This window comes from Pinus tabuliformis, chromosome 1_2 (genome assembly GCF_031772625.1).
Source record: "Pinus tabuliformis cultivar Carrire ecotype Pingquan chromosome 1_2, CPIR1, whole genome shotgun sequence".
In the NCBI taxonomy this organism is placed as follows: Eukaryota; Viridiplantae; Streptophyta; class Pinopsida; order Pinales; family Pinaceae; genus Pinus; species Pinus tabuliformis.
In genome coordinates, this window is record NC_142298.1 from 382,382,173 (window position 1) to 382,394,248 (window position 12,076).

Genomic DNA, 12,076 nt, shown 5'->3' on the forward strand with positions numbered 1-12,076 from the left:
GAGAGGCCATATGTACTTGTGATATGTAATGTTTGTCCATAGACTTTGAGAGGAGAGCAGTGCCCAACCCATCTTGGCCGCCAGAGCACTAGCAAAGGAGGGAAGATCCTTCAAACCCCAGCCCCCCCATTTCTTGGGCAGGGCAATCTTTTTCCATCCGATCCAGGCGAATGTGCGCTTTTCTTTGTTGCCAGCCCAAAGGTATCTGGAGCAGAGCTGCTGGAGTTTTGAAAGGATGTTCCGGGGAATCCAGGCGAGAGCCATCCAGAACACTGGTGTGGCTTCAAGAACAGATTTGATCAGGGTAAGTCTTCCCGCTCTGGATAGATATATGAAGCTCCAGCATGTAATCCTTTTTTCCACTTTGGTAATCAGCCAGGCCCAATCTGCCACCTTCTGTGTGGTGGGCTTTAGCCAGTAACCCAGGTATTTTAATCCCCTGTCCAAGGGCTGTGCGGTGAAAGGGAAGGCTTGGCAGGCAGAATATGATTCATTTACCGAGGTGTTTACCAAAGTGATAGAAGATTTGGATCGATTAACCTCCATTCCAGTGGCATGTGCAAATAGCTTTAGAATCCTGTTGAAAGTCGAGGTGTCTTGTATACTGCCATCGAGCAAGATGAGTACATCATCTACAAACAGCAGATGAGTAATGAAGCAGTCCTCTGATATTTTAAGGCCCCTGATAGTACCTTCCCTTTTGGCAGAGATGATCAGTCGACTCAAGGCTTCCATTACCAGGAGAAAAAGAAGTGGGGATAAAGGACAGCCTTGTCGAAGGCCTCGCTCAGAATGGAAGAAGTGGGAGGCTGCACCATTTATCAGGATACTGTAAGTGGGGGATGTAATGCAGGCCATGATCCAATTGATGAGGGGATGAGGAAAACCCAAGTGGATGAGAATCATCTTGATATAGAGCCAGCTGACTCTGTCAAAAGCCTTGGAGAGGTCGATCTTAAGGAGAATGCTTTTCAGACGTTTAGTCCAGATGGAATGAATGGCTTCCTGGGCAGATCCAATGGCTTCATGGATTTGTCTGTCTTCTAAGAAAGCAAATTGCTGAGGGGCAATATGCTTGGACAGGATTGGCCTGATCCTGTTGGCAATAATCTTAGATATAATCTTGTAAAGGACATTACACAGGGAGATGGGGCGGAAATCGTCAAAAGAAGAGGGGGAGTCAGATTTGGGGATGAGGGCGATGAAAGTGGAGTTGATCGCATTGTAGATTTGTCCCGAAATTCTGCTTTCCTCTACCACCTTCAGGATATCACCTCCTAAGATGTCAAAGAAGGCAATGCAAAACTCAATAGTCCATCCGTCACGTCCCGGGCTCTTTTCCTTCTGAAACCATTTGATCGTAATTTCGAGCTCTTCCATGGAAACAGGGTCTGTAAGAGCTTCAGAATCATCGTTGTTTACAAACCTGGGAAAGTGCGATGCCACATTGATAATCTCAGCAAGATTGGTACCAGCCGGGCTCTTGAAAATCCTTCTGAAGTGTGTTGTTCCAAGCTGAGATAATTTATTGAAGGTATCTGCCACTCCCCCATCAGGAAGTGGAAGGTCCCAAATGGTATTGGACACCTTCCTTCCTTTGGCAAAATTATGGAAGAATCTAGAGTTTTCATCCCCCGCTTTCAGCCATAGTGCCCTGCTCCTCAGTCTGAGCGATTCCTCCCGGAGTTTTAGAATATTTTGCTTTTGCTTCTCAAATTCAATAAGTCGAGTCTTACTATCCTCGGAGATGAACCCCAGACTTCTCTCATCCAGAAGGGAGTTTAAGTCTTCTTCAATCTTGATGAGCTGCTCCTCTTCTCTGGCCTTTTTTGCCTTGGCCCACTCAATCACTATGTGCTTGAGCTCAGTCAGGTTTTTTACAAATCCCCTGGCCATCGATGCTTCTCTATCGATAGGATGTGAATGCCAAAAGTCCGAGACCAGTTTTGAGAAGCTAGGATCCTGTAGCCAAAGGTGATTGAACTTGTAAGGAGCTTTTGGCTTAGGTAGGGGTCCCTTGATTTCCATTAGAATTGGGGAGTGATCAGAGATGCCCCCAGATCCCACCCATTGCTTATAGTGGTGTAGTTGGTGAATCAGCGGACCTTTTATCAGAAATCGATCCAATCTGCGGGCCAAGGCCGCTGTCCCAACCCTCCTGTTCCTCCATGTTGGTAGGGGGTTCTGCATGGGAATGTCAACAAGGTCATGCAGTTCTAGCATATTCCTCATGAAAGCAGTGATAGTATCTACTTGCGCCCGAGATCCCCATGTTTCACGATACCCCAAGGAGAAGTTCAGATCCCCCCCCAGAATGATACGGTCCAGATTCATCAGGTTCCTGCTGAGAAGCGTCCTCCAGAAGCTTTCTCTCTGTTGGCAAGGGCCATAAATGTTGATGATGCGGAGGGAGAGGCCTAAGTCCAGTGAGAATATGTCAGCCCCCATGAAACCCTGACCCCCCCAAGAAGAGTCCAGTCTTATGGATTTTGGATTGTATCCAATCGCCAGGCCTCCTGATCTACCATTGGCATCCATAGCAATGTACTTCCATCTGGACGAGATATTTTGCAGGGAGAGGGAGATGGATTCCGCAGGACCTAGGGTTTCTTGAAGGAGGATGATATCAGGGGATTCGACCTCAAAAAGTCGTTTGAGGGCTAGCTTTTTGGGGGAGCTAGCCAAACCCCTGCAATTGAAAGAGAGGCACTTCATGGAGGACCCCTTTTCGGGGGATTTGCTCTAAGGGCCCCAACAATGGTGGATTGTCGACCTGATGCGACTTCTGCGCCAGCTCTTTTGATGGCTTTGTTTAAATCTGATTTCCTTCCCCTAGTAGAAGCGGAGCTCACGCCCGAGGGAACAATGCCCAATCCCATATGGTTCTCAGAGGATTCCGGGAGGGAGGTCCGGGGGCGGAGGGAGTATGGGTGTGGGGGAATCTTATTAACAGGGGTCTCAATGGGCGGAGACGGGGGCGGAGACATGTTGAGTGGCAGAGTGGGAGGAGCGATAGAAGGAATAGGAGGGGGCGAGGGAATATTGCAGTAAGCCATGGAACATGATACAGAGGAAACATAATCAGAAGATTGAGCATTAGAGATAAAGGGAGAGATAGAACATGTACCCGAAGCTTGTGCGGCTGCGGCAGCTGCCCGAGCCCGAGTCAAAGGAGGCGATGGCGCCTCGAGGGAGTACTCCCCAAATTTCTTTCACCCAGCGCATCAATCTGTCCACCGTGTAGGAACGCCCCCGCACGTGCCCTACCAACATTGTGCGAGCTAGAGCCATGGTTGCTTCAAAATCCGGAGAGTCACCGTAGATAACCGTGGTATCTTTCGAAATTGCCCTAACGCATTTCGACCTCTGCTTCTTGGATCGGGGGGCCGACGGATGCTCAGATAGCGGGTTTGTGACCCCGGGCGGAGGTGGTCCAGAGGGTTTAGGGTTAACAACCGGGGTGCTGAAAGCGCCTGAGGGTTTTGCCCCAAAATCCGGGGAGGGATTTGTCACATTTGTCCGAGGAACCTCTGGTGCAGGCTGTGGATCAGGAGGCGGGGTTGGGATCTGATCCAGATCAGCAGGATCAAGCAAATGAGAAGCAAGGAAAGAAGCTGTGCCGGGAGAGAGTGGCGGGGCTACCAGTCCAGATGAAAAGGGATCCGGCAAGGAGATAACCGGAAGGATATTCTGGGCACCTGAGATATCAGAAAGCGGAGGAACGAAACCCGGGGGGGCAGAGTTAGGGTTAGTGAATAAGACCTGACCCTCCAACGGATCCTCGGAGTAATCCACGAGGTCCGTTTCCGGTAAACCTTCCATGCCGGACAGCGATTGTAGCCTCCTGTCGCTGGTGCTGATCTGTCGATCGCTCGCAACCCTAGCTGCCGTAAACTGCTCCATCCTGTGGTCCTGTAGCTGCGGTCTGCGGCTAACCTTCCCTTTGCGGTTATTTTTGTCGCACGCCGTCAGAGCCTAATTCCATCCCTCCAAAGATCTTCCGTTATTTTAGTTCATATTGTGTGTCTATGTTGACTATATGGAAGGTTCAATTTTAGATATGGTCTAGATTCCTCGGGAAAACTAGAAAAACATATAAATTTTAGGTTCACAGTAATAAATTTCATATATATATAATTGAAAGATTATACTTTTATTATAATTGTTAATAATTATATAAAATTATATCAATATATGTTATAAATAAAATATTTTAACATACATACATATTTTCAAAAATAATAAATGACAAATATATATATATATATATATAAAATTGAAATATTATACTTTTAGTATAATTAAACTTATAAATATGTAAATTTATATAATTTAAATATATGGAGTATAAATAATAAATTAGCATATATATTAAAAAATAATAAATAATAATAATAATTATTTTTATATATATTTATTTTTTATTTAAATATTACATTTTCATTATAATGATTTATTAATATATAAATTTAAGTGTGTATAATATATATATATATCAACACAATTGAAAATATTATTTTAATTTATATATATATATCAACACAATTTAAAATATTATTTTAATTAATATAAATTATTCATAATTTTTATATTTTATTGAAATATTATACTTTTATTATAATTGAACTTATAAATATGTACATTTATATAATTTAAGTCTATAGAGTATAAATAAAAAATTAATATATATATATTAAAAAATAATAAATAATAAATAATAAATAATAATAATAATTATTTTTATTTATATTTAATTTTTATGGATAATAAAAGTCTTACATCTAACATTTTATTCAAATATTGCATTTTTATTATAATGATTTATTAATATATAAATTTATTTTACTATAATGATTTATATATATATAATATTATTTTAATTTATATATATTTATATTTTATTAAATGTGTATAGTATAAATAAAAATCTAAAACATATAATTAAAAATAATAAATAAAAAAATTATTTTATATATATATATAAACTAACTCTTATATTTTATTTAATAGTATATTTTCAATATATGATAATAAAATTTAGAGAATATATATATATATATATATATATATATATATAATTTTTTTTAATGGATAATAAAAGTTTTAGATCTAAGATTTTATTCAAATATTACATTTTTATTATAATGATTTATTAATATATAAATTTATTTTATTATATATATATATAATTTTAATTTATATATATTCATATTTTATTAAATGTTTATAGTATAAATAAAAATCTAAAACATATAATTAAAAATAATAAATAAAAAATTATATATATATATATATATATATATATATATATATATAAACTAATTCTTATATTTTATTTAATAGTATATTTTCTGATAATAGAATTTAGAGAATATATATATTTTTAAATATATATAATATTTTTTTTATATTTTATTAAAATATTAATTTTTATTCTTTATTTTATTTTATTTTTATTTTTATTTTATTAAAATATTATACTTTTAATATGATAATAAAAAACGGGTTAAAATTATAATTTTATATATATATTATTTAATTTTTATATTTTATTAAAGGATTACTTTTTATTATAATTGTTTATAAATATATGAGTTTATATAATTTAATTGTATAGGGTATAAATACAAAATTAAAAAATACACTTATTATAATAAATGATAACAATATTTAAAGATTAACATATTTTTTTAATATACATAAGTTGTTTTTATATATTTACACTTCAACTATAATTATTTATAGATATATAAATTTATATAATTCAAGAGTGTATAGTATAAATAATAAATTAACATAATCCATGAGGTATAGACTCATTGGTTTGTGTAAGATTTAGTTCTCAGTGAATTTAGTTTGTATTTGTGTTAGGCTTGGTTAAAATTTACAAACCTAATCAAATAAATTTTCTATAAACTTCAAATTTAATCAATTTTATTTATCAAACCAATAACTTAAATTAAAAAATTCATAATTCTAATATCTAAAAAAATATTTAAAAATATAAAATTATTTATATATTCAAAAATATAATTAAATATTATAAAATAACTATTCCACCAACAAATACATCATCTATTTTGTATTATAAATATTGGGAATTGCTTAATTATTGTGGTTCACTTTGATCATTACTGACCAAGTCTAGCTATTGGATTTTGCTGCTTTTGTATTTAGTTTTCTTTCCCAAAGTTTGACCATGCTATCAAAATAGTATAAAATAATGCGTTTTTTTTTTTTCACGGAATAAAATCAACAGGCTTCATATTATATATAAAATATTGTTTACATGTTTACATCATAGATGCATCTATCCCATATTATGGATATTGGGAAGGAAAAGGGCATTTGCTTTAAATGCAATCAATGCGTTATTATTAGAAAAATGGCATTATAATGCAGTTCCTCATTATAGACTTCATGGACATTTGACGTTATCAACCATATGTTTTCTCCATGTGGCGTTGACAAGGCTTCATATGTTGACCAACCGCCCCACCTTCGGGTGTATTTCAAATGTGTTGGATTTGGGGATTCGAGTAAATCGTGGCAAAAGCGAACGTGGTGGAATCCAGAATCAAAGGAGGCGAATTACCGGCGGACGGTTGAACCAGAGCCCCACACAAACATATATTTTAATGCTTTCCTTGTTGTTAAATATATAAAACAAACAACGGAAAACACCATTTACCTGAAATTCTACCGGACTATTATTAAATTTTATAACTTCCAAAAATAATTTCGCTACCCACTTTGCATGCTCCAGATTTTTCCACCGTTACCTTCAGAATGGATCAAGTGATACCAACAACGTACATTTAATGGATGGCTTTGAGGGTCGTTATCTGGTCCATTCAACACCGTGTCCACTGATTCTGAGCAGATTGGGAGTCTTTTTAACACGTGAAAGCCTGTTGGACGGAAGATAAAATCCATTTCGACGCGGTTGGTTGGAATTCAATCAAAGATCTCTCGTTCAAACCCCAAAACCTTTAGAGGCCCAGCGCTAAACTGCTTGTTCTTCTTGTTGATATTTACATTGCTGATAATTTATCTGTTTTGTCAGACATCTATCGTCTCGGGGGAATATTACCTGGGGATTCCTTGTGCCAAAAAAAATGCCGTTCTGTGAGGTAGGCAAGTATCAACCAGGTAGATTCTCTGAAGGAATCAGTATATTCTATCAGCAATACGGTCACGGAGACATCAAGGTCCTGTTCATAATTGGTAAGTTTTTGTGCTTTAATTGCCATACTTCCGTGCATAGAAACGTAGATCCACTTTATTTAGTGTCCAAATGTATATTAAAAGTAGCCTGCAATCTTGAAGAATGGGGACAAGCATTTTTCGTTCTTTTTGGATCTCCTTTTTTGAGATCCCCTTTAAAATTGCTCGTAACAGAGTTTAAGAGGAGATCCCCTTTAAAATTGCTCGTAACAGAGTTTAAGAGGACTCAGATCATGTGTTTTTGTTTGTCTCCAAAGGCCCTCTTTTCATTTATTTAAACAGAGTGCCAAGAAAAAAAAGGGAGTTTGGCCTTCCGCAGGGTTTGGATTTTGCATGTTTTATGCTTCAGCATTGGCTACAAATTTGGAAATTGGCCCATTTAAGCTAGAAATAATGCATCAGATCTTTGACTTCATTGTTATAGTTCTGAAAGTTGCTTTGGATATAGTAGAAAGTTGAGGGTAATTTCAGCATTGAATAATTTATGAATATCTAGTTTATCAATTGCTAGGAAGAATAGAGATTTATTCCATCCACCCTTTTTCATTCTTATGTGGCTTTCACATTAACGCTGCGAAAAAGTCGTCCATGATTAGTCCTCTGAGGTCGACTGTAAAATTCCAACCCTGTTGCGAGCATCAATTTAAGGATTAGGATCATCCCTGCCAAGAATAATGAATTAGTTCTAAACCGTTTGGATGACAAATTTGCTTTCCTAAAATGCTCAAATGCATGAGGAAAATGACAAAGCCAGTGCTACAGGCAAGGCTTTATCTTGTAGAGATCGAATAAACCTTAATTGCTTGAAGTTCTGTGTTCATTCTTCTTGCATTGCGCTCAAAGTGGTTATTTTAAGTTCGAAACAAAATCTGATTATTGTTATTGAATAGTTTTATGTTCATTTAAATACTTCCATCGAGTGAAGTTTTAAATTTGGTACGTAGGATGTCTGCTACTGGAATCCAATCATGAGAGTTAAACGCAATTGAATTTTTTTCTTTTAACCTGTCAAATATCATCGTCATTTCCCAGTACGTATTTGTGATTTCAATAATGGATACTGTAAATTAAGCTACAAGTTAGTTGAACTGCATGGATGACACTGTCAAATTCAGTGGACAGGCAAAAAGGAGCTACAATATTCAAGCCTACTTGCATCTTTCTATACTGGATTATGGTTCTGTAATGCTGTCATTTCTGTGCCTAATATTGGACCCTTTTTCTGAAAGGCATATCAGAAGCTAGAACGTGAGCATTATCATTATCATACTGGCTCCCCCTTCGGTTCCATTTTGGCCGTGCCACAGTTTCTTACGTTGCATTTAATGAGTTAATTGATTGCAAGTTAAGTCTGGACTTGAGGTGAACAAGTCTGAATAACTATAGCTCTTCATATCTGAGTGTATCGTTTCTTCCAAAATTCCAAGTGTGGCTTTTTGTTTGACTTCTGTAGATTAGAGTTCTGCAGTATGTACATGCAAGTTCAAACTGGAGCCTATGGCTTATAATGCCAAGCTCTTTACACTAAGGCAATGGATTTATATTTTACTTGGTACTGCGAACAATTCTGGTTGGAAAGCTATTCTCAATGGGGGTTGTCTTGTCAAAAACTGCTTGAGTATTGTTTTGGCCTGCCTGCTACACTTTTATGATTCTTTCTACAATTAATGACTCTTCTTCATCCAACAAAGTAACTTGATGACTTGAACCTGTGGCTTTTTTGAGGAAGCACTTACAATTGACATCTAGTCCACAGTCCCTGTGGCTTTCCTGACTCTTGGGATAGCACATACAATTGACCTCTAGACCTCAGCCCCCAAGTGTTTTCTTCTGAACAACAGTGGTGAGACTGTTTGGGGGATCATAAAGGACTTTCTTTCCTCCAGTAATATGAAATTTTATATAAAGTCAGAAAAATACACATATTATACAAGACTTATGCTCCTAACTTTGGTAGAGATCCAGTTAGTCTTACCACCATCCTATTCCTGATAACTGTAAATACTAAATTCTTCCTGTGCATTATAATTTTTTTTCAACATCTATAGGCAGACAAAGAAAAGGCCAATAACATGGATATGAGAGTCAGTGAGTCACTGCCTTTGATGACCAAAACAGCCAGGTTGCCTGTTTCTAGCATTCTCACTAGCTTTACCCCTCATATCCACCTACTTTACAGCCAGAACATTATAAAAATTTAAAACAGAGAGCCTTTTAATCTGCCTTTTACAGCTTCATCTCTCGCTTCCTTAGTCTGTCATTCTTTTGCTCATCCCTCCAATGCACGGGGGATCCATTCAACCAACAGTATGAAATCCCTACTCATTTGAGTTTGCTGCTTTCAAACAGCCTTACTATGCTGTGCCAACATTGCAAACTTTCAATCTATGTCATCGATAATTTGCTTAACTGCATCCTTTTCGAACCCATTGTTCTTTCATCATGAATGTCTTGAGCTTTGGAAGCAACTCAAGTACTTGTTTTTGGAGTTGAACCATCTCACTCAGATTTACACCAATGTGGATTCAAGTCTGAGATATTTAAGATTACTTCGTATATTTGCCTCAATACTCCTGCAATTCCATATAGTATTGCTTCTGTCCTCTCCTTTAGCTCCTTGGCTTGGGCATAAACATTTTTCATTGATCTAAAGTTTCATGTGTCGTGTGAAAATTCCACAACTGGAATCCTATTGCAGCAACTGGTATTATTTCTTCGAACTGATAAATTAATTATTCAGTTTATTACTACGACAACATCGAAATAAACACACTGCAACCTTCACAAATAAAAATTGCGGAAATAAAATAGTGTTGGAACTGAGACATGCTAGCACACACACATAAAAATTAACACAGTTATTTTTGGACAAAAGTCCTTGAAAAAACTCAATGTGGGAAAACCGATGCAGCAGATGAGGGTTTTATTTTATTATGCAGCAGTGAAATCTGAGTACAATCTATGGATGCCCAACTGGAAATCCAAACAGCAAGAATATCTGGCCAAAATTATCTAAGGGAATTATGCTTCTTCCGCAAGCAATCCCGACACAACTTCCCTTCAGAAAACTGGTCGTCCAAACCCTGGCGTGAGCCCTTTTGCATTGCCTCTGCACTGTCTCCCACGTGTGTGGCTCGAATCTGCCTCTGATGAAGTCGTTCTGCCTGCGTATGTTGAGGAAATCGTCTCTCCAGCACTCAAGACCCTCTGCCCGACCTATGGAACTGAGAACAAATTTCTCTCCAGAAAAATCGAGTTGCTTCTGAAGCAACTATGCAGTCCTCTTCGTTGCCTCACTGGGAATAACTCGGCCCCTTGCTATTGCCTCTTCGGATATGGAAAACTTCCTTCGCATCACTGTCTCTGCCCCTCACTGACCCTGCTTCGATCTCTGGCTCTCCGGCAACTACTGTTGGTCTTTGGAAATCGATCTGCCAAGAAAACCGAACCACAAAAGTGTCTTCTCCAAGTGCCCATCGACTTTTTCTTATAATCCTCTGTTGGGACTCTAGTGACCAAGATTAAAACTTAATCAATGGCTAGGATCATCTTGGAGTCGATCCGTGTGAGTTTCTAGACGATTCTCACCTTATCTCAATTAATACTGATTAATTAACCATATTCTCTAAGTTTAGACTTAAGAAATATTTTAAAAACAATTAATAATCTAATCGACACACTTCTAGGTGGAATTTCTAGGAACGATTTCTGGGTTTTGGAGATCTCATACATTCTAGCATCTCCACAAAATTTTGTGGCTATAACACATCCGATGCTACAAAAACTAACACTCCCTCTTAGTGAGGAATGTGTTATAGTGTTGCACACCTTGCCACAACACTCTGTCTCTATATCATCTCTGTTACGCTGTTGATGTCTGGTTGTTGCTGCCCACCAACTATTGCGTAACTCTAATGCTGCATTTGTGCTGTTGCTAACATTGCCATACTGCTCCCAACACTGCATCTACATTGCAACTCCCTCTCATCTGTTGCTGCTGCAACTGCAACATCTGCAACTGAAAAACATCCAAAATACTGAATCAACTGTGTTCAGTGTGATGCATCTGTCTCCTAAGTCTCGACTACTACTATCATCTGCACTGTCACTAAAGAATCTTCGTTGCTGACAACTCTGCACTAAGCCACCTGCTTTGGATACAGTGGGCCCCTGTAGCAAGGTATTGATCCATGAGGTGGACTCATCAAGGACCCTGCCCAATTTTTGTAGTTCTCTGGGACACAGTACCAAATCTCCCCACGTCACTCTGGGGGGTGTATTTGTGAACATCGCGAAGTCTTCCTCCAACCCGGAGGTTGTCGATCTTGGCTGACGTTGCCTGCTGGTCCTGCTTCTCCAACTTGTCCTTCTTCCTGAGAGGACACTGCGTGCTGTAGTGACTAGCTCACCACACCTGAAGCACTTGACCTTTGACAGGTCTTTCTTCCTTCTCTGTTCCCCTTGCCCTTGACTGGGACCCTTTGTGCGAGGGCCACATTCTCCTCCTCCTTCACCACCTTCGATCTGTTGCTACTGCTGCCACTGATGGAGCTCTTCATCAGAGCTCGTCTCAACTCCTTCTATTGCAGATCGGCCTACATTCTACCCCACCCTGGTAGCGTGTCTTTGCCCAATATACTCTGGACAAAGACCTGCCAATTCTTTGAGACACTGTTGAGTGCCAATCGTACTAACTCTTAAGGTTGAGGCGCTGCCCCAACAACTAGTAGCTGGTCTCGGACCTCCTGAATCCTAGTGAGGAAAGGATCTATACCTTCCCCCTTTTACATCCTGATGCATCTCAGCTTCTCCTCTAGGAACATCTTTTGTTTCTTGGAAGTGCCCTGGT

At 38.2% G+C, this 12,076-nt stretch overlaps 1 protein-coding gene across 1 annotated transcript in view; it reads left to right on the plus strand.

Annotated features, from left to right (window-relative positions):
- The first annotated feature begins 6,951 nt into the window (after positions 1-6,951).
- LOC149205969 (alpha/beta-Hydrolases superfamily protein) overlaps positions 6,952-12,076 on the plus strand; it is a 217,051-nt gene continuing 211,926 nt past the window's right edge. Inside the window, exon 1 of the mRNA XM_089397554.1 lies at positions 6,952-7,227. Coding sequence (XP_089253680.1) covers positions 7,119-7,227 — 109 coding nt within the window. The 5' untranslated portion in view covers positions 6,952-7,118. The remainder of the gene's footprint in view (positions 7,228-12,076) is intronic.